The 26625-nt window shown below is 46.2% G+C and overlaps 1 protein-coding gene across 2 annotated transcripts in view; it reads right to left on the reverse strand.

The window, feature by feature from the left end:
• The window catches only part of LOC142245455 (uncharacterized), a 144228-nt gene extending 120581 nt beyond the window's left edge, over positions 1–23647 (reverse strand). For both annotated transcript variants that reach the window (XM_075318173.1, XM_075318174.1), the window contains exons 1-2: positions 23513–23647; positions 10755–10863 (exon numbers count right to left, since the gene is read on the reverse strand). In XM_075318173.1, the coding sequence (XP_075174288.1) occupies positions 10755–10815 (61 nt within the window). In that variant the 5' untranslated portion in view covers positions 10816–10863; positions 23513–23647. The remainder of the gene's footprint in view (positions 1–10754; positions 10864–23512) is intronic.
• Between the last annotated feature and the right edge of the window lie 2978 nt (positions 23648–26625).

A 26625-nucleotide genomic window follows, 5' to 3' on the forward strand; every position in this document is an offset into this window, starting at 1 on the left:
GGTCCGGCATACCGACTGAAATGAGAGAGGGAGTGCATGAAGTGCCTCAACTGCATAGCCCTCCATTCCCCCAGGGGACCCGAGGGCAAGAGGCCCCGGATATCCGCTAGTGAAGGCCATTCCCCCTCTCTACCCAGATGGCAAGCTCTGAATTTGCCCCCCTGAACCAAATTTCTAAAGACCGGGTCCGAAAGACCAGGACGGAATTCCGGATCACCTAGTATGGGTGACATAGGGGAAGGCACTGGCAAGAGGAGACGTCTGACCTCCCCTCTCGAACAGCATTCCAGAGTGGCGCCAATGGTGGGATGGGATCTCAGGGCAGGCAGGGAGAGGTTCAAAAGCCAGGGGGTGGCCGGGAGGTGTATTTCCGAGAAACTCTGTTCTAGGGCCACCCACGGCTTTGTTCTGGAATGGCGGCACCAATCCAATACCCTAACCATATGCGTGGCCAAATAGTACTTTTTAAGGTCTGGGATACCCAGGCCACCCCTACTCTTAGGTCTGCACAAGAGGGACCGGGAAAGTCTCGCAGGTCTGTTGGCCCAGATAAATTTAATATGTAGAGAGGCCAGTTCCTTGAAGAAAGAGTTAGGAATCCTAATCGGCAGGGATTGAAAGAGGTATAAGAGACGTGGCAGGATATTCATCTTCAATATTGAACATCTCCCAAACCATGTGAAGTAACCCTTCCCCCGGTTAGCGCAATCTTTTCTAATAGATTGCAGAAGAGGGAGATAATTCAACTTATAGATTTGGCCAGCGTCCGCAGACAACTGAACGCCCAAATACTTCAAAGACTGGCTAGCCCACCTAAACTCGAATGCGGATTGTAACGATGTGACTTGCTCAAGGGGGAGAGATATATTTAGGGCCTCCGATTTTGACATATTAATTCTAAAGTTGGATAGAGAGGAGTATGTTTCCAACTCGCTCAGAAGATTAGGGAGGGAAACCCGAGGATCGGTAATGAAGAAAAGCAAGTCGTCCGCATAAGCCGCAATTTTATAAGTAGTACCTGAGACGTTAGGGCCCGATATGTTAATGTTGCCTCTAATCCGACTGAGCAGGGGTTCCAAAGTCAAAATAAAAATCAGGGGCGAAAGAGGGCAAACCCTGTCTTGTTCCATTACGAATGGGGAATTTCTCTGAAAGGAGACCGTTCACTCTGACTGCTGCTGAAGGGCTGCTGTACAAGGAACAAATCCAAGGAAGCATCATGCTCCCCAACCCCACCGCCCGCAAAACCTCCTCCATAAAAATCCAGTTCATTCTGTCAAACGCTTTTTCTGCGTCGGTCGACAGAAGCATCAAAGGCAGCCCATCGGATTTTGCCTTGTGTATTAAGTTCAAAGCCTTAGTCGTGTTGTCCCTTGCTTCCCTACCCGTCATGAACCCAGCCTGGTCCGGGTGAACAATCTCCCCCAGCAATGGAGATAGCCTATCCGAAAGAATCCTAGTGAAGAGCTTCAAATCTGTGTTGAGGAGGGAAATGGGTCGGTAACTAGAGCACGAAGTAGGGTCTTTGCCCTCTTTAGGGATGACTACTATATTAGCAGCTAGGGTATCCCTTGGCAAGGGGGCAGCTACAGAATGTGGAACACGGTTGAATGCTGAGAGAAATGGGGAAGTCAAAATGGAATCCAGTTTTTTGTAATAGAGCAGAGGGAAACCATCCGGGCCAGGGGCCTTACCTGTGGGGGATTTTTTAATTGCGGACCGGTATTCCTCCTTCGATATGGGCCTTTCCAGGTCGGCCACAGCCTCCGGCTTGAGATGTCCCAAGCCGGAGTCCGCGATGTACCTCCGTATACGGCTACGCAATTCCGTCCTGGCCCTCTCAGACCGCCCCTCATCAATTGCATAGAGGGTGGAATAGAAATCTTTAAAAGCGGAGGCAATGTCTTTCGGCAAAGTAGCCCACCTGTCTCCCGAGGTGTGCACCTTAGAGACGTATCCTCTCGCTCTCTGTGTCCTCAGAGCTCTAGCCAGGGTCCTGCCACTCTTATTGCCAAATTTGTAGAAATGCCGTCTACACTTAGCCAATGTTCCCCTAGCCTTATAATATAGCAGGGACCGCAGCTCCTCCCTCTTCTTGACCAAAGTGGCCCCCACGTCCCCTCCCAGAGACCCCTTGTGTATTGCCTCCAGCTCTCTAATGTCTGCCAGAATAGATGTAACCTTAGCTTCCCGTTCTCTCTTCAGACGAGCCCCATGTTTGATGAACAGTCCCCTCACAACACATTTGTGCGCCTCCCAGACTATGCCCGGGGACACCTCACCCCCCCCCACTACAGCTGAAATATTCCCTCAAGGCCTCCCTTATTTCCTGCATTGTCACTGGTTCGTCGAGTAGCGAAGTGTTCAGGGTCCACTGACTCTGCCTCCCAATGGGGCAACCGAGGGATAGAGTTATTGTGATCAGGGCGTGATCAGAGAATGATATGCACTCGATTGAGGAAGCCACCAGAGAATGTAGATCCCCATGTTTAAGGAAAAAGAGGTCTAACCTGGAGTAGCAGTCATGTACAGCCGAGTAAAATGAGAAATGTTGTGAATGCTGTCTGGATGGGTTCCGCTCTTGGGCTCCCCCCGGTGGTCGCCGGTGTTGGTGCATTGAGGTCTGTGACTGGATTGTTGCACACCTGATTTTTAGTGCTGGCTTGATTTGGATATAGGGGTGTTTGGACCTCATGCTGTTGCCAGTCGTCTGATAGCTTCAGGCCAGAGTGGTTCTGCTCTCCTGCCTTCCACTAAGATAAGTCTATAGTTTTGTTTCATACATTTTGTATGCTTTGTGATTCGTGCGTTTGCATATTATTTCTGAAGGTATTTGTGTTTACCTAGAATTGTTTGTACCTTCAGAAAGGGGGAATTTTCTCCCTGGTAATCCATGTTGGAGATCTTAGTTACAGGGTTTCTTGTTAGTCCTTTTTTCTGCAGTGTTACCGAGCATTGTACGGAGTACGTACATATGAGTACTAGGTTACTCACCCCTTTTTGCATACTCCGTGTAGGATATTAGGATTTTTATGCGGACTCCAGAGTTCACTATCCTGTCTTTTTGTATCCTAGAAATTAGCATATGGCCTCACTTTGCTCAATCTAGCTCTGACTGTGTGCGCCCTTTCATCTTGCTAACCGTTATTATATGTGGTGGTCTTCCAATCTCCTTTGGGAAAATCTGCTCTGAGTCAAGATAGCTTTTCCACTTTCTGCTTTTAGGTTTATGTAGTTCTCCAGCTGAGTTTTAGGTACATAGGGAGCGTTAGGCGTACTGCCCGGCTGCTTCTAGTTGTTGTTAGGTTCAGGGCTGAAGTCAGCATTAGGGCCCTACGGCTCGGGTAAACAGCTACATGGTAGTTGTTGAACATCGTATCATATCACTCCCCCTTTTTCCTCGGTGGGCTGCCGCCGCATCGTGCGGAAGGGGAGGGCAGGATGGCGTGACACTGGACGCACTTGACCTGCTCTACTCTTTCCTCTATACATTCCCATGGACACATACGCATGTGCTGTCCCGGACTACCTCGCACTGTGGTAGTTGAGCGTTGCCGTGGTGATGGGGGGGATGACATATGTCCTCCTTCCCATCATCCTCGGTGGGCCACAGGCGCATTATGTGGGGGAGCAGGACAACATGGCGCTGAGCGTGTTGATTTGTTCTATTTGGGACTTTGTGAAAAGGGGTATTAAAACCCTTCCCTCCCCATATAGCCACGCCTCCTGACAAAGCCGTTCAGGTGAAAAATACGTCGAGGTGCGTCCGGCCTCCCTGTGCCCCAAGTCTTTGTGTGCTAACAGCATGACTCAAGGTAATGTGGGTTTTAATGGTCTGTATATTTATAAATAAATTATATATATTACACACAGTACAGATCAAAAGTTTGGACACACCTTCTCATCTCTAAAACAACTGTTAAGAGGAGACTTTGTGCAGCAGGCCTTCATGGTAAAATAGCTGCTAGGAAACCACTGCTAAGGACAGGAAACAAGCAGAATAGACTTGTTTGGGCTAAAGAACACAAGGAATGGACATTAGACCAGTGGAAATCTGTGCTTTGGTCTGATGAGTCCAAATTTGAGATCTTTGGATCCAACCACCGTGTCTTTGTAGAAAAGGTGAACGGATGGACTCTACATGGCTGGATCCCACCGTGAAGCATGGAGGAGGAGGTGTGATGGTGTGGGGGGTGCTTTGCTGGTGACACTGTTGGGAATTTATTCAAAATTGAAGGCATACAGAACCAGCATGGCTACCACAGCATCTTGCAGCGGCGTGCTATTCCATCCGGTTTGCGTTTAGTTGGACTATCATTTATTTTTCAACAGAACAATGACCCCAAACACACCTCCAGGCTGTGTAAGGGCTATTTGACCAAGAAGGAGAGTGATGGGGTGCTACGCCAGATGACCTGGCCTCCACAGTCACCAGACCTGATCCCAATCAATATGGTTTGGGGTGAGCTGGACCGCAGAGTGAAGGCAAAAGGGCCAACAAGTGCTAAGCATCTCTGGGAACTCCTTCAAGACTATTGGAAAACCATTTCCGGTGACTACCTCTTGAAGCTCATCAAGAGAATGCCAAGAGTGTGCAAAGTAGTAATGAAAACAAAAAGGTGGCTACTTTGAAGAACCTAGAATATAAGACATATTTTCAGTTGTTTCACACTTTTTAATTCATAGTTTTGATGCCTTCAATGTGAATCTACAATTTTCAGAGTCTTGAAAATAAAGAAAACTCTTTGAATGAGGTGTGTCCAAACTTTTGGTCTGTACTGTAATATATATGAATATATGTATATATCCCCCTTATTTTTGCATGCTGACTGGCACTGAAATAGTGTTGTTTTATGGGGGTCTGTTTGTGTTAGTGTCTGCTTATGAGGCGTACGCAGCATCACAGCAGTTACTAACCAGCTTAACTGCTGCTGTACACACTTAATGAGTGAATAGCTATGTGGAATGTCTATAGTGTGTGCAATCAAACAGTATTGAATGTTGTCAGTGAGAGGAACAAAATTATAATCTTGTGATACCTTTTAATGGCTAACTAAAATAAAATAAAGTGATGTTACAAAGCAAGCTTTCGAGACATCTCAGGTCCCTTCATCAGGCTTGGTATGACAAAATATCTGAAGAAACACAAATATATGCACAAACAGAGCAGAGGGATGGCATAATAAAAGACATTTTAAATAAACACTGAGCTTAGAAAGTGAATCCTTAATTAGCTTTGATTAGTGTTGTGAGAGTTTTATTGTCCCAATATCCATGTAGGATCAGAGGTCTGGTGAGTCTCAGGAATAGATTACTCAGATTTTGTAATGGGCCATAAATCCTCCTGACAGGTTAAGTCCTGTGTCCACAGAGTTAAACATTTTAATGAATTTGTATTCCCAGACCCTGTGATGGCTCTGTGATATGAAAGTTGTCATATTAAAAGACAACTTCAGATGGTTTATGTTGTGTCCTGAAGCACAGAAATGTTTGGCCACAGGTAAATGGATTTTTTTGGCTGTAATTGTGTGGCGGTGAGATCTCATCCTTGCTCTCAGTCTCTGTCCTGTTTCTCCAACATAGGGGCCCCCAATAGGACATATAGTGCACAGGATTAGGTACACCAGGTTGAAAGAGGATCATGTGAATGTCCCAGGAATTTTATAGTCCTTCTGTGTGTTAGAGATCTGCATCCGGTCTTTGATCTCTACATGAGTGCAGGTTTTTCAGCTCTTTACATTGCAAGGATAAGTTCCTCTTGGTGTGTCTGAGGGCATAGAGCTTCGGATCATGATGCTCCTTAAATTAGGAGGTTGCCTGTAGAACAGCAATGATGGATCTTTGAATATTGTTTTTAACCGGTTATCCTTGTGTAGAATGTGGTGAAGTTTCTTGGCCGTTCTACTCAGTACCTCAACCTGTGGGTTGTAGGTTACCACCAGAGAAACTCGACTATTTTCCTCTTTTTGTTTGTATTGAAGCAGTTCACTTCTAGTGGTCCTTGTTGCTCTAATGATCTGATCATCTATGGAGGTGGGGTGGTAGCCTTGGTTTAGAAATGTCTTTTTAAGATGGGTTAAGAGTTCATCCCTGTCTGCAATGCTGGAACAGATACAACCATATCTGAGGGCCTGGCTGTAGACAATGGACTTTTTAATGTGTTTGGGGTGAAAGCTGTTCTATCTGAGTTATGTGGGACGGTCAATAGGTTTCCGATACACCGATGTCTGGATTGAACCATTTTGAATTTTTATGGTTGTATCCAGGAAGTTGATTTCTGTTTTTGAGTGTTCCAATGTCAAGTTTGTGGTTGGATGAAATGCATTGAATTTTTCATGGAATTTTAGAAGCTTTTGTTCAGACTCGGTCCAGATTATTAAGATGTCATTGATGGAAACGGAAATAGGCCAATGATTTGAGGTTGCAGGATGCAAAAAGTAATTTTCCAGTTTAGCCATGAAAAGGTTGGCATACTGTGATACTGTGGTGCCATTTTGCTTCCCATAGCAGTTCCTGTGCGTTGTAAGTATAGCTCCTCGCCAAAAGAGAAAACGTTGTGTCTGAGGATGAATTTGGTGAGTCTTAATACAGACTCAGGAGGGATCCCATTAGCTACAAGAAACATTTGGCAGGCGGTTAGTCCATCTTCATGTGGGATGTTAGAGTATCAGGATTCCACATCCATGGTAGCTAAGATGGTACTCTCGGGTAGGGGACCTATTGTAGATAGCTTTTTCAAAAGGTCAGTGGTGTCATGTATATAGCTGGCTCCGAATTTTTATACAGCACTGCAGTCATACCTAATAGCCAACAAGAAATAGAAACTCTACAGACTTTGGCTGAAAGCAGGATTTTTCTCAAGCACCAGCCAAGTTCCTCCTAAACACAGCAGCATGGAGCAAAACTGCCAGAGGGACACAGGTACCGTCAGCTGTGTTATTAATTTGTCATCCCACAAACCCACTAATCTAGAACTCAGTGTGCTTTCCAGAGGTCTCACATTTTGTCCTACAAAATCTCTAGACAAAACAGAGCTTTGTAGTGACATGTGTTGTAAATGCTGTCTGGATGGGTTCCGCTCTTGGGCTCCCCCCGGTGGTCGCCGGTGTTGGTGCTTTGAGGTCTGTGACTGGATGGTTGCACAGCTGATTTTCAGTGCTGGCTTGATTTGGATATAGGGGTGTTTGGACCTCATGCTGTTGCCAGTCATCTGATAGTGGAAGGCAGGAGAGCAGAACTACTCTGGCCTGAAGCTAAGTCCATAAGTTTTGTTTCATACATTTTGTATGCTATGTGATTCGTGCGTTTGCATATTATTTCTGAAGGTATTTGTGTTTACCTAGAATTGTTTTTACCTTCAAAAAGGGGGAATTTTCTCCCTGGTAATCCATGTTGGAGATCTTAGTTGCAGGGCTTTGTTAGTCATTTTTTCTGCAGGGTTACTCGAGCATTGTACGGAGTACGTATATATGAGTACTAGGTTACTCACACCTTTTTGCATACTCAGTGTAGGATATTAGGATTTTTATGCGGACTGTAGAGTTTACTATCCTGTCCTTTTTGTATCCTAGAAATTAGCATATGGCCTCACTTTGTTCAATCTAGTTCTGACTGTGTGCGTCCTTTCATCTTGCTAACCGTTATTATATGTGGTGGTCCTCCTATCTCTTGGGGAAAATTTGCTCTAAGGCAAGATAGCTTTTCCACTTTCTGCCTTTAGGTTTCTCCGGCTGGGTTTGAGGTACATAGGGAGCGTTAGGCGTGTTGCTCAGCTACTTCTAGTTGGCGTCAGGTTCAGGACTGCAGTCAGCATTAGGGCGATACGGCTCGGGTAAACTGCTTATGGTAGTTGTTGAACATCGTATCATAACAGACATGGAACAATACTTTAGGAGACTGAGACTGAAGGAATTCTTTGATGCTAAAGAAAGCTTGAAGCTTCTAAACAGCCAAAAACAAATCAAAATAAAGAACAAGAAAACCTGACTGGACACCTCCTCCTGGCCGCAACACCATTTTGGACCAGCATATTGACTCATTTAAATATTCGGTACACTCAACAATATTGGACAAAAAAGCAGAAGAAACATCTAATATCAGTGTGCAGGAGAGAAGGGCAATTCACAGCCTGAAGAAAAACAAGGAGATCACCATTAGGCCAGCAGATAAAGAGGGTGCCGTAGTTCTCCTGAATACAATGGACTACATTAAAGAAGCAAACAGACAACTGACGGATATACAGTACTACACCAGACTGGATGATGACCCAACCCCAAAATATGAGGGAGTTGAAAAGAGTCATCAGATGTCTGGGCACAGATTTCACAAACCTCCTGGACCTAATACCTGAGCATCCAAGGATGGGAGTTTTCTAAATGCTACCCAAGATTCATAAACCAGGTAACCCAATCATCTCAGGGGTGGGAACGCTCACTGAAAAACTCTCTGGGTGGGTAGAAAATGTCCTTAAGCCACTGTTGAGAAACACAACCAGCTATATACAGGACACCACTGACCTTTTGAAAAAGCTATCTACAATAGGCCCCCTACCCGAGAGTACCATCTTAGCTACCATGGATGTGGAATCCATATACTCTAATATCCCACATGAAGATGGACTAACCACCTGCCAAATGTTTCTTGTAGCTAATGGGATCCCTCCTGAGTCTGTATTAAGACTCACCAAATTCATCCTCAGACACAACTTTTTCTCTTTTGGCAAGGAGCTATACTTACAACGCACAGGAACTGCTATGGGAAGCAAAATGGCACCACAGTATCACAGTATGCCAACCTTTTCATGGCTAAACTGGAAAATGACTTTTTAGCATCCTGCAACCTCAAACCATTGGCCTATTTCCGTTTCATCGATGACATCTTAATAATCTGGACTGAATCTGAACAAGAGCTTCTAAAATTCCATGAAAAATTGAATGCATTTCATCCAACCATAAACTTGACATTGGACCACTCAAAAACAGAAATCAACTTCCTGGATACAACCATAAAAATTCAAAATGGTTCAATCCAGACATCGGTGTATCGGAAACCTATTGACCGTCCCACATAACTCAGATTGAACAGCTTTCACCCCAAACACATTAAAAACTCCATTGTCTACAGCCAGGCCCTCAGATATAGTCGTATCTGTTCCAGCATTGCAGACAGGGATGAACTCTTAACCCATCTTAAAAAGACATTTCTAAACCAAGGCTACCACCCCACCTCCATAGATGATCAGATCATTAGAGCAACAAGGACCCCTAGAAGTGAACTGTTTCAATACAAACAAAAAGAGGAAAATAGTCGAGTGGTGACCTACAACCCACAGCTTGAGGTACTGAGAACAGCCAAGAAACTTCACCACATTCTACACAAGGATAACCGGTTAAAACAATATTCAAAGATCCTCCATTGCTGTTCTACAGGCAACCTCCTAATTTAGGGAGCATCATGATCCGAAGCTCTATGCCCTCAGAGACACCAAGAGGAACTTATCCTTGCAATGTAAAGAGCTGCAAAACCAGCACTCATGTAGAGACCAAAGACCGGATACAGATCCCTAACACACAGAAGGACTATAAAATTCCTGGGACATTCACATGTTCCTCTTCCAACGTGGTGTACTTAATCCTGTGCACTATATGTCCTATTGGGGGCCTCTATGTTGGAGAAACAGGATAGAGACTGAGAGCAAGGATGAGATCTTACCGCCACACAATTACAGACAAAAAAAAATCCATTTACCTATGGCCAAACATTTCTGTGCTTCAGGACACAACATAAAACATTTGAAAGTTGTCATATTAAAAGGCAACTTCAGATCACAGAGCTATTGCAGGGTCTGGGAATACAAATTCATTAAAATGTTTAACTGTTTAACTCTGTGGACACAGGACTCAACCTGTCAGGAGGATTTATGGCCCATTACAAAATATGAGGAATCTATTCCAGAGACTCACCAGACCTCTGATCCTACATGGATATTGGGACAATAAAACTCTCACAACACTATTTAAGTGTTGAGGATTTAAGGATTCACTTTCTAAGCTCAGTGTTTATTTAAAATGTCTTTTATTATGCCATCCCTCTGCTCTGTTTGTGCATATATTTGTTTCTTCAGATATTTTGTCATACCATACCTGATGAAAGGACCTGAGATGTCTCGAAAGCTTGCTTTGTAACATCACTTTATTTTATTTTAGTTAGCCATTAAAAGGTATCACAAGATTATAATTTTGTTCCTTTCACTGAGAACATTCAATAATTTTTCAACTGGCTATCATGGTACCAAAACCTTTTCACTTGTAACAATCAAACAGTTTAACCTGTGAGTCGCTGACCAGTTTTCAATTTTTCTGGTTATTTATATGCTGCTGTAATTTGCACTACTATATGTAATTAACCCTTTACTGGGTGTCACTACGGAGGTTGGTTGGAGTGTATTTTACTCTGTTCCCCTTGTGTGGCATTTTCCATCTTAGCCACTCTTCCTTGTTTTACTGCTTCACCTTCCTTTGTAAATTATTTCAATAAAATATTTTTTCACTTTTGCATTTATATTGTGGTCCTGTGGTAACTTTTGGGTTTCCCCTAATTAACAATTTTGGCTTTATACTTTAGGGGTGGGTCACATATTCTTTAAAGTTCTACACTATTTTAAAGCGCCTGATTCAGGTCCCTATAGACCTGGTTGCATCTGCCAATCCCGGGTCTGCCCATCACAAGTCATTACTCCTCGCCATGGCGATTACCTGTAGGATCCTCCTCTTTGCACCGCTTATCTCCCCACACATTGCTTTCTCCTTTCTCCATTATGCCTTCAAGATGACTCTTCCTCGGATATTTGCCTGGATTTCAAAACTGTGAAAATAATAAATGTGGGATTTCAAAGACTGTGGAGGAAAGACAGGCGCATAGGGTCTTAACCAATAAAAACAATTATGAAAAATTACAAAGTGCACTCACCTATAGATGTTGTGAAAGTCACAACACCTAATGACTCATAATCGCTGGTGGAGACAGCTGCGGACTCGCAATAGTGGAAATGGATCTTCATAGGAAAACGGGGATCACCGCCGCGCTTGTCACAAATGACACTTAGTAGTTATTGTTACAAGTCATTTATTCAAAGGGCATTTTTGAATGTCAGATCTTCTGTGTCATTAATATACTGTCCTGAGGAAGGGGCAGAGACCCCTGAAACGCGTAGACCTGTATATGCTCTTTGAATAAATGACTTGGAACAATAACTACTAAATGTCATTGGTGTCTAGCGCGGCGGTGATCCCCGTTTTGCTATAAAAATCCAAAATAATAAATGTAAGTCACAGACAGAAAGAAAACTCTCGTGGAATGTTTTAGATGGACGCTTTTACTAGAATCTCATGTGGGCACTGAGCCACCAATCGCTGCCAACATCACCACCTCATCTATCACCAGTGCTGCCCTCAGAGTCAGTACAGCGGCATCTAGTGGTAGAAGCAGGCGTCACTGGACCAGGGTCCGGTAAGTGTACCACATTACAACAAAGTGATTTCTTTCATTATTTTGTCTTGACATTTCGTATGCCCTAACATAATTTATTTATGATTCCCAAGTACTCCTGTTGTCTTGCGCCCAACTCCATCATTTTTGCCAAAGGTAGTATCTCCTTTTCATTTGAACGAGGAGATCGTACTTCCATCTTTCTGTCCGGCCCCCGCACACAGCCTGGAAAGGTCCTTGCATACACTAGACCTAGTGGGAGCTCTCAGAATTTACATCTCATGAACTGCTCCTTTCCGCAAGTCAGACAGTCTGTTTGTCCTGCCTACTGGTCCCAAGAGGGGCATGCCGGCGTCCAAGGCCACGATTGCAAGATGGATCAGGTCGGCCATATCGGAAGCCTACAGGATTAGGAACATGTCTCCTCTGAGGGGAGTAAAGATACATTCCACCCATGCAGTAGGGGCGTCTTGGGCAATCAGACATCAGGCGTCGGCCGAACAAGTCTGCAGAGCTGTCACGTGGTCCAGCCTACATACCTTTGCCAGGTTTTACCAGGTGCACACCCAGGCGTCAGCGGATGCCTGCCTTGGGAGCAGGGCCGGATTATAGGCAGGGCAGACGGGGCTCCAGCCCAGGGGCCCCCACCAAAAGAGCTTTTAAGGGGGCCCCCACCATACTTGGCACCTGTCAGCATTTTTTTTTCTTCACACCCTCTCCCCCTCCGTAAAGACAGTCTAATAAATCAGCTGTGTTTTCGGGGGGGGAGGCGCGGGGTGTTGAAGCACCGCTATTTATTTGTATCTGCGTCTTGAAGACGCAAAAACAAACTGCGGGCACAGGACGCTGATTGACACCGGAAGTACCAGCGGCCGCTTGTACTTCCGGGGTCAGGTGTGCTAATGCTCCCTGCTATGTGCTGCGGCCGTACCCAGCGAGGGGCGGGCAGCTGCCCCCCCTCCCCTCTCTCCCCCTCCCTAGAAGCAGGGGCACGGTGTAGTGCGCTGCTGTATCTGCTGTCCCCGCTGCGCTCCTCTACACTGTGTGCATGCCAGGCACACTAGCAGGAGGCAGCGCGCTGTGCTCTGTCGGCTCTGCTGTGTGCTGTGCTCGGCATGCACCCAGTGTAGAGGAGCGCAGCAGAGCCGATGACCGCAGCTTCCTCTTTCCGTTCCTATTCAAATGTATTTGCATCTTTCAGACGTAAATACATTTGAACAGCGTGCCGGGACCCGGCCCCGCCCCCGACGTGCAGCAACGTGATGAGATCAGCACCTTGCTGACGTCATCACAGTGCTGCAGGCGCCACACAGGGGACAAGAGGAAGCGAGCGCTCCATGAAGGAGCTGAAGAGACAGGTGTAATTAATGGGGATGAGTGAGGAGGAGCTGAGGACACAACGGGGAACATTTGTGAAGGAACACAGCTCTGTGACAGGCAGAGGAGGAGTACTGTATTCCGAGGAAGGGGGGAGGAGTGTGTAGTGATGGGGCAGTGTAATTTGTGTGTGTAGGGGGTGATGAGGGTTGTATTGTGTGTGGGGGGAGGGGTAATGGAGGGTGCATTGTATCGTGTGTGTGGGGAAGGGTAATGGAGGGTGCATTGTATTCTGTGTGGGGAAGGGTAATGAGGGGTGCATTGTATTGTGTGTGGGGGAGGGTTAATGGGGGGGTGCATTGTATTGTGTGTGGGGGAGGCTTAATGGGGGGGTGCATTGTATTTTATGTGGGGGGAGGTGTAATGGGGGGTGCATTGTATTCTCTGTGTGTGTGTGAGGTGATGTGGGGTGCATTGTGTGTGTTTTTGTGAGGTGATGTGGGGTGCATTGTGTGTGAGGTGATGTGGGGTGCATTGTGTGTGTGTGTGTGTGTGTGTGTGTGAGATGATGTGGGGTGCATTGTGTGTGTGTGTATGTGTGTGGTGATGTGGGGTGCATTTTGTGTGTGTGTGTGTGTGAGATGATGTGGGGTGCATTGTGTGTGTGTGTGGTGATGTGGGGTGCATTGTGTGTGTGTGTGTGTGCGAGGTGATGTGGGGTGCATTGTGTGTGTGTGTGTGTGTAGGAGGTGATGTGGGGTGCAGTGTGTGTGTGTGGGGGGCTGCATTGTAGTGTGTGGTGATGTGGGGTGCATTGTGTGTGTGTAGGAGGTGATGTGGGGTGCATTGTGTGTGTGTGTAGAGGGTGCATTGTAGTGTGTGTGTGTCAGAGCTGTGTGTGTAAGAAGCAGTACTGTGTGTGTGTGTATATATGAATTAGAGCAGTCTGTGCGGCCCCCCCCAGAACTATATGGGTCCCCCAGAGCGCTATGTCACCCATCGCAGTAATGAGTACACCACCAGAGCTGTTTGCCACTCCAGTAACGTCTATGCCCCCTGCCCCTCCTGTGATGTATATACAGCGGTGCTGTCAGTGTGCAGTCATGTCTGTTAGTGACAGCCATCGTGAAACACAGCCACATGTCCTGAAGGAGCTGGACGGAAACAAGCGGGAGAGGTGAGTGAGGCTGCTGGCGACTTCCCCATATTAATACCTGTAAAGGCTCATGCACACGTAACTGCTGAATATTCTGCAGCGAGTTGACAGCACATGTGCGCGTCAAATCGCTGCAGAAACACTGCATAATGGATTCAGTTTTTCTGTACAGAAAATCCGATTTCATGCGCTATGGCTGCTGCCCCCACCATAGACAGAGCGGGAGCTGCATCCATAGCGCACGGAATAATTGACATGCTCATTTTATGAACGCACAGATTTGGGTCAACATTTTAGCACCCAAATCACTGCGTTCATAAAAGCTACGTGCGCGCGTATCATGCACAATCTACATAGCTTGTATAGGGGACGCAGAACGCATGCATTTACACTGCAGTGCTATACGCAGTGTAAATGCATGGAATTACACAATGTGCGCACGACCCCTAATGCGTCTGTGTTTGCATATATGTCAGTGTATATGACTGTGCATATATTTGTCTGTTTATATGTATTTTTCTGAATTTGTCTTCAAATATGTATATGTATGCCTGTATGTGTGTGTGCGTGTCTGTGTGTGGATGGGGTCCACTGAGACTCTTTCACCCGGAGGCCACAAAAACCTGGAGCCGGCCCTGGCTGCCTTAACATTGGGATCAGTAAAAAATGTGAGTAAAGCTTTACACTCTACAATATATCTAACAATGTGTCACGTCGTAAGTGACGCACATCCGGCATCGTTAGTGATATTGTAGTGTGTGACAGCTACGTGCGACCCTGATTGTGCGTTAAAACGTTGATCGCTGACACGTCGTTCATTTTCTAAAAATTGAACGTCTGGTTGTTCATCATTCTTGAGGCAGCACACATCGCTCCGTGTTATACCCCGGGAACAATGAACTGCAGCTTACCTGCGTACTGCCGGCAATGCGGAAGGAAGGAGGTGGGCGGGATGTTTACGCCCCGCTCATCTCCGCCCCTCCGCTTCTATTGGCCGGCCGCTGTGTGACGTTGCTGTGACGCCGAATGTCCCTCCCACTCCAGGAAGTGGATGTTCGCTGCCCACAGCGAGGTCAATTGGAAGGTACGTGTGATGGGGGGTAATCGTTTGTGCGACAAGGGCAACAAATTGCCTGTTCCGCACATATGGTGTGATCGCATACGAGATCGAAATGTGTAAAGCAGCCTTAACTCTACTTTCCGTGTATAAGTGACGGCTGTGAGTGATCCTGGACTTTGTCTGTATTGTAGTACTGTAAATCTGAATGTGGCAGAACAGGATAAATGTTCATTGGATTTCTATCTAAATGCTACAGTTCGCGCTCTACTGTTATGGCTAAAAATGTTAACGTTATGGGGCCCCCACCAGATTTTCTGCCCAGGGGCCCCCACCAACCTTAATCCGGCCCTGCTTGGGAGAAAAGTATTTCTTCCATTCCCTGGAAATCAGAGACAATCTTATCCCCCACTGGGAACGTACGGCGCTTTTTCCAATCTAGCCCGCTAGACATGCGGTCCTGCATTGTCTTCTCAACCTTCTCTTCCTGGATACCCATAGTTGATAATACTGATTTGACTAATTTTCCTGTGTTTTCTACATGGAGACAATAACGGGCACACAACTCTTTGTTGCATAGAGCACATTCCCTGTGCTTGGACTTAGAACTGCACTTTCTAGGTCTATCAGGAGCCTGAAATAAAAACAGAAAAACAGGGGGGCTCTTTATGTGAACTTTCAGAGAGATGACTCACCCTTCAGAAGCAGAATAAAGGCCGTACCAGACTAGAAGTTGGAATATTCACATCAGCTGATGATTCTCCTCTGGAGGGCTCCCTGGATTTACCAGACGTCACTTTATGCTGACCGGCCCCTTCATCACTCTTCCCTGAGCATCGACTACTTGGGGTAGTGGGATTCAGCCGGTTCTGTCCAGTTCAGGAGAACCGGTTGTTAAAATAGCAGCCGGTTCCTTGAAACGGCTGCGGCGATCTGGTTCCCTGTATTCATTTGTGTTGGTGTCTTTAAGACTCTAACACAAATGAATGCCTGTACCTCCGCGCAGCACTTCCGTGTTCAGTGAAGCCTGTCGACTCCCTGACCCGGCGCTGACGCTGCAGAGAGGTCAAGGCAGCATGGGGAGGTTGCTCCTCCACTGCCATCTGTCAGCGTCAGTGTGCCTGCTCAGTGCCGCGGAGGATGGAAGACACAGGAGGAGCTGCCAGTGCCTGGAGCAGGTAAGCGCTCAGTGAGCCGAAGATGCAGGGAGAGGAGCCACATAAGATGGGAGCTAAATATGGGGAGAGGGGCCGCATAAGATGGGAGCTAAATATGGGGAGAGGGGCCGCATAAGACGGGAGCTAAATATGGGGAGAGGGGCTGCATAAGACGGGAGCTAAATATGGGGAGAGGGGCTGCATAAGACGGAAGCTAAATATGGGGAGAGGGGTCGCATAAGACGGGAGCTAAATATGGGGAGAGGGGCCGCAAAAAGACGGGAGCTAAATATGGGGAGAGGGGTCGCATAAGACGGGAGCTAAATATGGGGAGAGGGGTCGCATAAGACGGGAGCTAAGTATGGGGAGAGGGGTCGCATAAGACGGGAGCTATATGGGGAGAGGGGCCACATAAGATTGGAGCTATGTGGGCAAAGGAGACAATATAAGATGGGAGCTATATGGGGAGAGGAGGTCGCAAAAGATGGGAGCTATATGGGGAGAGGATGCCGCATAGGTGGGAGCTATATGGGAAAAGGAGCCATATGGGACAAGATCTGCAGGGGAGAAGGAGCATATGGGATGAGATCTGCTGGGGAAAGAGGCCATGATAGGATGGGATCTGATGGGGGAAAGAGTCCATGATGGGATGGGATCTGCAGGAGAAAAGAGACCATGATGGGATGGGATCTGCAGGGGAAAAGAGGTCATAATGGGATGGGATCTGCAGGGGGAAAGCAGCCACATGGCATGAGATCTGTATGGGGAATTTCGTCCGTTCCAATTTTAGCAGGAATACTTTAGTAATCATTTTTAAAAATTTTAGAAAAACCGTTTAATACAATATGACTGACAGTGACTGGAACAATTGGTGCTGGACAGGAGAGTGAAAGCATAGGAGCGGAAGAAGGGGAAAGAGATTATACTTTAAATTACTTGTATATTTTGGTTGAGGAAAGTGCGTGAAAATGGGTGTGGCTAACAAAATGGGTTTGGTTACAGAATTGGTGTGGTTTTCAAATGGGCGGGGTTTACAGAGAACCTGTTGTTAAAAATTTGAATCCCACCCCTGGGTTAGTTGCACGACTGTCTCGACCTTTATGGAACGTCGTCTTCATTTTAGGTGAGGCAGATCGTGGCCTTGAAGTTTTTTCTCGAGATGGTGAAGTTTGTAGCTTCATTTGTTGCTGCAACTGCCACTGTGGACACCGCTGCGGTGATTGCTGTTCGTCATCCATTGTTTGCTGGGGAGCAAGGCTGAATGATACCTAGCCTGCTCCCTCCAGTATTCAGTTTTAAAAAGCCCTCCAATTGTACTGTACCGCCCCGTGCAGATCCGGGCTCACTGGTGGGTGGCTCGAGCGTCTCCGGACCCGGGAGCCCAGTGGTCACTTCGACCCGAAAGGGAGGGCTGGCGCTTTAGGGGACCTAGGTTTACAGCTGGAGCAGTGTTTATAAGTTCGTAACGCCACCCACGTTTTGTGGTGAAGGTGGACACCACCGCTGCTGTTTTACGGGGCACCCGGGGGAGATGTTGTGCAGCAAGTTGTTAACCCCTCCGTGAGTAGGAGTGGTGGCCCCGAGACCCGTTGGGGGGAGCGGGGCAGTTCAGGGCGACGTGCGGCCGGTCCACCTTCACCACAACCCATGGGTGGCGTCACGAACTTACAAACACGGCTCCGGCCGTACACCTACGTTCCCCTAAAGCGCCAGCCCTCCCTTTTGGGTCGAAGTGGCCACAGGGCGCCCGGGTCCGGAGACGCTCGAGCCACCCACCAGCGACCCCGGATCTGAGCGGCTCGGCTGCCGCCGAGCACGGGGCGGTAGATAGTCAATAAGCTGCTGTCAATGCTGCATTAGACTCTTAGATTTATATGCAAATAATCAATATGCAACTATTTTTCCTGTGGCTTTTGATTTTCTGTAGACAGACGGAGACTTTGAGAGACAGAGAGCGCCAGAGAGACAGTTACTATCCTGTGCAATGCCGGGTAGTACAGCTAGTATGTGTAATATAAATTATATAATCTCCATGCAGATATTCATAGTTGCACCATGTTTAAGGCCCGTTTCACACGTCAGTGAAAAACACTGATGTTCTTCACTGACGTGTAAAACACGCACATGTCCCTCCGTGTTCTGTGATTTACGGCACACGTGGGTTGTCCATGTGCAATCCGTGATTGCATATGGACATTACTCACCTGCCTTCGTTCCTGCTGTCCATGGTGCTGAAGGCTCCTGCTCTGCAGCGTCCGCCCACCACTCTCTGCAGTTACTTCCTGGTCGGCTGTTCCTGCTCTCATGAATATTCATGAGCCACGCAGGAGCTGCCGAGAGCGGAGCAGGCAGAGCGAATCGCAGGCAAGGTAAGTTGATAATATTTAATGTGTCAGTGATTTTCTGGCACGTGTTTCACAGATCACACACGGATCACACCATAGTGTGGTCCGTGGGTCATCAGTGATACCAGTAAAAAACTGACTTGTCTCTCCGTGCAGAATCACGGCCACAGGTGTACGCTGCACGGAGACAAGTTCAGTGAAAAATCACTGTGTGAGCAGACCCATTGATTATAATGGGTCTGCGTATGTCAGTGAGTCTAGTACGTTTAAAAAAAAGCACAAACATACCAGAATCACGGACGTGTGAAGGGGACCTAAGACCGGACACGTATGCTCAGCTCCAAAATATATGCTGCAAGCCATTATATACACAGCTCAAAACTATATACTGTGGAGCTGTGTATATACAGTGCTGGCCAAAAGTATTGGCACCCCTGCAATTCTGTCAGAGAATACTCAGTTTCTTCTTGAAAATGATTGCAATCACAAATTCTTTGGTATTATTATCTTAATTTAATTTGTCTTCAATGGGAAAAAAAAAATGTCAAAAAGCCAAATTGGATATAATTCCACACCAAACATAAAAAAGGGGGTGGACAAAAGTATTGGCACTGTTTGAAAAATCATGTGATGCTTCTCTAATTTGTGTAATTAACAGTACCTGTAACTTACCTGTGGCACCTAACAGGTGTTGGCAATAACTAAATCACACTTGCAGCCAGTTGACATGGATTAAAGTTGACTCAACCTCTGTTCTGTGTCCTTGTGTGTACCACATTGAGCATGGAGAAAAGAAAGAAGACCAAGGAACTGTCTGAGGACTTGAGACTCCAAATTGTGAGGAAGCATGAGCAATCTCGAGGCTACAAGTCGATCTCCAAAGACCTGAAAGTTCCTGTGTCTACAGTGCGCAGTGTCATCAAGAAGTGTAAAGCCCATGGCACTGTGGCTAACCTCCCTAGATGTGGAAGGAAAAGAAAAATTGACGAGAGATTTCAACGCAAGATTGTGTGGATGGTGGATAAAGAACCTCGACTAACATCCAAACAAGTTCAAGCTGCCCTGCAGTCCGAGGGTACAACAGTGTCAACCCGTACTATCCGTCGGTGTCTGAATGAAAAGGGACTGAATGGTAGGATACCCAGGAAGGCCCCACTTCTTACCCAGAGACATAAAAAAGCCAAGTAAGTTTTGGCTGGAGTTTGCCAAAACTTACCTGAGAAAGCCTAAAACGTTTTGGAAGAATGTTCTCTGGTCAGATGAGACAAAAGTAGAGCTTTTTGGGAAAAGCCATCAACATAGAGTTTACAGGTAAAAAAAAAAGAGGCATTCAAAGAAAAGAACACGGTCCCTACAGTCAAACATGGCGGAGGTTCCCTGATGTTTTGGGGTTGCTTTGATGCCTCTGGCACTGGACTGCTTGACCGTGTACATAGCATTATGAAGCAACCCCAAAAAATCAGGGAACCTCCGCCATGTTTGACTGTGGGGACCATGTTCTTTTCTTTGAATGCCTCTTTTTTTTCCCCTGTAAACTCTATGTTGATGGCTTTTCCCAAAAAGCTCTTCTTTTGTCTCATCTGACCAGAGAACATTCTTCCAAAATGTTTTAGGCTCTCAGGTAAGTTTTGGCAAACTCCAGCCTGGCTTTTTTATGTCTCGGGGTAAGAAGTGGGGTCTTCCTGGGTATCCTACCATACAGTCCCTTTTCATTCAGACGCCGACGGATAGCACGGGTTGACACTGTTGTACCCTCGGACTGCAGGGCAGCTTGAACTTGTTTGGATGTTAGTCGAGGTTCTTTATCCACCATCCGCACAATCTTGCGTTGAAATCTCTCGTCAAGTTTTCTTTTCCTTCCACATCTAGGGAGGTTAGCCACAGTGCCATGGGCTTTACACTTCTTGATGACACTGCGCACCGTAGACACAGGAACTTTCAGGTCTTTGCAGATGGACTTGTAGCCTTGAGATTGCTCATGCTTCCTCACAATTTGGATTCTCAAGTCCTCAGACAGTTCTTTGGTCTTCTTTCTTTGCTCCATGCTCAATGTGGTACACACAAGGACACAGGACAGAGGTTGAGTCAACTTTAATCCATGTCACCTGCTGCAAGTGTGATTTATTATTGCCAACACCTGTTAGGTTCCACAGGTAAGTTACAGGCGCTGTTATTACACAAATTACAGAAGCATCACATGATTTTTCAAACAGTGCCAATACTTTTGTCCACCCCATTTTTATGTTTGGCTTTTTGACTATATTTTTTTTTCTTCATTGAAGACAAATTAAATGAAGATAATACCAAAGAATTTGTGATTGCAATTATTTATTAGGAAGAAACTGAGTATTCTCTGACAGAATTGCAGGGGTGCCAATACTTTTGGCCAGCACTGTGTATATAGAGATAGATATATAGATATAGATATAGATAGATATTATACAATATACACACACACACCCCCCTCTACATTATATACTATATATACCCAGCACCATACTATATTCTGCTGTATACATCACATATGATACACAAAGACTGGTGTTTATACATTCTATGGGAGATAGTAACTGCAGGCATATATCCTGGATTATATCCAGATGCACATATATAGGCAAGATTCCACAAATATAGACACAGGCAGGTTTATATACTGTGTGTGTAATATATTTTATATATATATATATATATATATATATATATATATATATATATATATATATATATATATATATATATATATATATATATATATATATATACACATATATATATATATACACACACACACACACACACACACACACACACTATATATAAGCTAGCATGTAAAATAGAACAAACAATAAGTAAAGACTGCAATAAGTAACGGATACGGAGGCAGGATTCCACACACATGGACACAGGCAGGTTTACCGTATATACGATGCTGAAGTTGGTTTCTTATTCGGGGCTGAAGTTGGTTTCTTATTCGGCAATTTAGTTTTTTCAGTTTTTTATGCATTTATCAACAAAAATGACATCACAATAATAAAATACAATGCACTGATGTGCCCTAATATACATACACTCAAAAACAGCTGCGAAAATTAAAAAACTGGCAAAAAAATGGGCATCAAAGTGGGCACCAAAGTATGTTAGTGAAAGGGTTAAATGGCTTTGGGCCACTGATCTAACACCAGAATTACCTATCTAGTGATGCCTCTAATCAAACTCAAGTGTCTCCAGCCTGGCCCAAAGGGGTTCTGGGCATCAAAACTGGCATCAAAGTGGGCACACAGCCAATTTTCACAGATTTGAATAAGTAACTGGTGTTTTTGAGGGGTTAAATGGCTTTGGGCCACTGATCTGACACCACATTTACATACCTAGTGATGCCACACATCAAATTCAGATCACTCCAGCCTGGCCCAAACAGGTTCTGGGCATCAGAACTGGCATCAAAGTGGGCAAAACCCCAGTTTTCACAGATTTGAATAAGTAACTGGTGTTTTTGAGGGGTTAAATGGCTTTGGGCCACTGATCTCACACCACATTTACATACCTAGTGATGCCGCACATCAAATTCAGATCACTCCAGCCTGGCCCAAACAGGTTCTGGGCATCAAAACAAGCATCAAAGTGGGCAAAACCCACTTTTCACAGATTTGAATAAGTAACCAGTGTTTTTGAGGGGTTAAATGGCTTTGGGCCACTGATCTCACACCACATTTACATACCTAGTGATGCCACACATCAAATTCAGATCACTCCAGCCTGTTTGGGTTTTGCCCACTTTGATGCCAGTTCTGATGCCCAGAACCTGTTTGGGCCAGGCTGGAGTGATCTGAATTTGATGTGTGGCATCACTAGGTATGTAAATGTGGTGTGAGATCAGTGGCCCAAAGCCATTTAACCCCTCAAAAACACTGGTTACTTATTCAAATCTGTGAAAACTGGGGTTTTGCCCACTTTGATGCCAGTTCTGATGCCCAGAACCCCTTTGGGCCAGGCTGGAGACACTTGAGTTTGATTAGAGGCATCACTAGATAGGTAATTCTGGTGTTAGATCAGTGGCCCAAAGCCATTTAACCCTTTCACTAACATACTTTGGTGCCCACTTTGATGCCCATTTTTTTGCCAGTTTTATAATTTTCGCAGCTGGTTTTGAGTGTATTTATATTAGGGCTCATCAGTGCATTGTATTTTATTATTGTGATGTGTCATTTTTGTTGATAAATGCATAAAAAACTAAATTGCCGAATAAGAAACTGGACGAATAAGAAACCAACTTCAGCATCGTGGTTTATATATTGTATATATATATATATATATATAGGCTAGCATGTGTTAAAAATATACCCCTTAAATATATTTTTCTTTATATACGCGATGAGCTTAAAAATCCGATAAAGACTTCAAAAATGTAAAAATAAATAATGTATTTTATATTGAGTAAAAATGACAAGTTCATTAGTTCAGTTACAGAAATGAGAAATAGTATTCTTCGTGAGCTTACGTGAAGAGTTCAATAATAGTCCATATCTTTACTAAATCAGTAGAAGTCTTCATTCATCTTTCCCTGGTTCCTGAATGGGTTAGGTCATGCTGGAGACCTGTCACCATGTGTTGCTCCGGGTGGGCGGATGGTTTTTGGCTCGGCAGCTGACATGTGTACGTGCAGATTGACTCCCCGGAGAAAGAGTGCCCCCCCCCCCCCTCTCCTGAGAAGTGTCATGTTATATATGCAGCTGCTCAAGACCATATAGGGAGATTTTGCTGTACACATGATGTAAGCCTCCAATATAGACCGGTCTGTCAGCATATATACTCAATAAGTCCTATTATAATGGGTTTGATACGGTAGCTAGATGTATTAATATTAATAATATTTAATGTTTTTACAATGTGAAATCGAACAAAGTAAAGACAGAAAGAGACCATCAGTATATAAAGACTGCAATAAGTGACGGATACAGAGAAAATCCACATGTCCCAAATATCATGCACTTACCTCAGAGGAATGGCAGTGTGTGTGTGAGGAATGGCAGTGTGTGTGTGCTGCTCCGCAGTGTGTGTGTGCTGCTTGGGAGTGTGTGTGTGCTGCTCGGCAGTGTGTGTGTGCTGCTCATCCGTGTGTGTCACCATGAGGCGGGGGGTGTAAAAGGGGCTAACTGGAAGTGACAAAGCTGGAGCAGCAGGAAGTGGGGCATGGAATGTGTATAAGGAATAGCACAGGAAGTGCGGCCAAGAAAGGAGGAGCAACAGGACGGAAGTGGGGCAATATCTGTACAATAAAGATAGCTGAAGTAGGGAATAAGAGGGACAATATAATAATAATTTTATTCATTTATATAGCGCTATTAATTCCACAGCGCTTTACATACATCAGCAACACTGTCCCCATTGGGGCTCACAATCTGGAGTCCCTATCTGTATGTGTTTGGAGTGTGGGAGGAAACCGGAGAACCCGGAGAAATGCCACGCAAACACGGGGAGAACATACAAACTCCTTGCAGATGGTGTCCTTGGTGGGATTTGAACCCAGGACCCCAGCGCTACAAGACTGCAGTGCTAACCACTGAGCCACCACAAGACTGCAGTGCTAACCACTGAGCCACCACAAGACTGCAGTGCTAACCACTGAGCCACCACAAGACTGCAGTGATAACCACTGAGCCACCACAAGACTGCAGTGATAACCACTGAGCCACCATGCCGCCCAAGATATAAGCAGATATGTACTGAAAAGAGAGTGGAGCTAACAAAAATTAGGAAGAGAAGATTAGAAAGAAAAGAATTGAGAGAAATAATACAAAAAAAAATGGCAGCGAGACCTAAAAAGCGACCAAATGGATCCAATAACCAGATTAGACCTGGGAAAGAGAAAGATAGGGATCAGGGGGGGGGAGGAAGTGGAGGAATGCAAATCGGGTAAATAGTAGTGTCAGTTGGAAAAGATATCACACAGGACAATTAATCTCTCTGTTGAGACCTGTAGGGAGGGTCTGTAGTCTCCTATTACTCCATGTCGTAAAGCGGCAATTGTGCATTGTTTGGAAACTGCTGATCACAAAATTGTGCATCGTGTTCATGTAATATTATTCACCATATTCCCACCTACATTCAGAAATTTACCGTTTACTTCCTGTCTCTCGCTCTTTAATTTTGTCTCTCGTCTCCTGTCTCTCTCTTCCCTCCTGTCTCTCTCTCTCTTCCCTCCTGTCTCTCTCTTCCCTCCTGTCTCTCTCTTCCCTCCTGTCTCTCTCTCTCTTCCCTCCTGTCTCTCTCTTCCCTCCTGTCTCTCTCTTCCCTCCTGTCTCTCTCTCTTCCCTCCTGTCTCTCTCTCTTCCCTCCAGTCTCTCTCTCTTCCCTCCAGTCTCTCTCTCTCTTCCCTCCTGTCTCTCTCTTCCCTCCTGTCTCTCTCTTCCCTCCTGTCTCTCTCTTCCCTCCAGTCTCTCTCTTCCCTCCTGTCTCTCTCTTGCCTCCTGTCTCTCTCTTCCCTCCAGTCTCTCTTCCCTCCTGTCTCTCTCTTCCCTCCTGTCTCTCTCTTCCCTCCTGTCTCTCTCTTCCCTCCTGTCTCTCTCTTCCCTCCTGTCTCTCTCTTCCCTCCTGTCTCTCTCTCTTCCCTCCTGTCTCTCTCTCTTCCCTCCTGTCTCTCTCTTCCCTCCTGTCTCTCTCTTCCCTCCTGTCTCTCGCTTCCCTCCTGTCTCTCTCTTCCCTCCAGTCTCTCTTCCCTCCTGTCTCTCTCTTCCCTCCTGTCTCTCTCTTCCCTCCTGTCTCTCTCTTCCCTCCTGTCTCTCTCTCTTCCCTCCTGTCTCTCTCTTCCCTCCTGTCTCTCTCTTCCCTCCAGTCTCTCTCTTCCCTCCTGTCTCTCTCTTCCCTCCTGTCTCTCTCTTCCCTCCTGTCTCTCTCTCTTCCCTCCAGTCTCTCTCTTCCCTCCTGTCTCTCTCTCTTCCCTCCAGTCTCTCTCTTCCCTCCTGTCTCTCTCTTCCCTCCAGTCTCTCTCTTCCCTCCTGTCTCTCTCTTCCCTCCTGTCTCTCTCTTCCCTCCTGTCTCTCTCTTCCCTCCTGTCTCTCTCTTCCCTCCTGTCTTTCTCTCTTCCCTCCTGTCTCTCTCTTCCCTCCTGTCTCTCTCTTCCCTCCTGTCTCTCTCTTCCCTCCTGTCTCTCTCTTCCCTCCTGTCTCTCTCTTCCCTCCAGTCTCTCTCTCCCCTCCTGTCTCTCTCTTCCCTCCAGTCTCTCTCTTCCCTCCTGTCTCTCTCTTCCCTCCTGTCTCTCTCTTCCCTCCTGTCTCTCTCTTCCCTCCTGTCTCTCGCTTCCCTCCTGTCTCTCTCTTCCCTCCTGTCTCTCGCTTCCCTCCTGTCTCTCTCTCTTCCCTCCTGTCTCTCTCTCTTCCCTCCTGTCTCTCTCTTCCCTCCTGTCTCTCTCTTCCCTCCTGTCTCTCTCTCTTCCCTCCTGTCTCTCTCTTCCCTCCAGTCTCTCTCTTCCCTCCTGTCTCTCTCTTCCCTCCTGTCTCTCTCTTCCCTCCTGTCTCTCTCTTCCCTCCTGTCTCTCTCTTCCCTCCAGTCTCTCTCTCCCCTCCTGTCTCTCTCTTCCCTCCAGTCTCTCTCTTCCCTCCTGTCTCTCTCTTCCCTCCTGTCTCTCTCTTCCCTCCTGTCTCTCCCTTCCCTCCTGTCTTTCTCTTCCCTCCAGTCTCTCTCTCTTCCCTCCTGTCTCTCTCTTCCCTCTTGTCTCTCTCTTCCCTCCTGTCTCTCTCTTCCCTCCTGTCTCTCTCTTCCCTCCAGTCTCTCTCTCCCCTCCTGTCTCTCTCTTCCCTCCAGTCTCTCTCTTCCCTCCTGTCTCTCTCTTCCCTCCTGTCTCTCTCTTCCCTCCTGTCTCTCTCTTCCCTCCTGTCTCTCTCTTCCCTCCTGTCTCTCTCTTCCCTCCTGTCTCTCCCTTCCCTCCTGTCTTTCTCTTCCCTCCTGTCTTTCTCTTCCCTCCTGTCTTTCTCTCTTCCCTCCTGTCTCTCTCTCTTCCCTCCTGTCTCTCTCTTCCCTCCTGTCTCTCTCTTCCCTCCTGTCTCTCTCTTCCCTTCTGTTTCTCTCTCCTCCCTCCTGTCTCTCTCTTCCCTCCTGTCTCTCTCTTCC

The sequence above is a fragment of the Anomaloglossus baeobatrachus genome, chromosome 7, assembly GCF_048569485.1.
Source record: "Anomaloglossus baeobatrachus isolate aAnoBae1 chromosome 7, aAnoBae1.hap1, whole genome shotgun sequence".
Taxonomy (NCBI): domain Eukaryota; kingdom Metazoa; phylum Chordata; class Amphibia; order Anura; family Aromobatidae; genus Anomaloglossus; species Anomaloglossus baeobatrachus.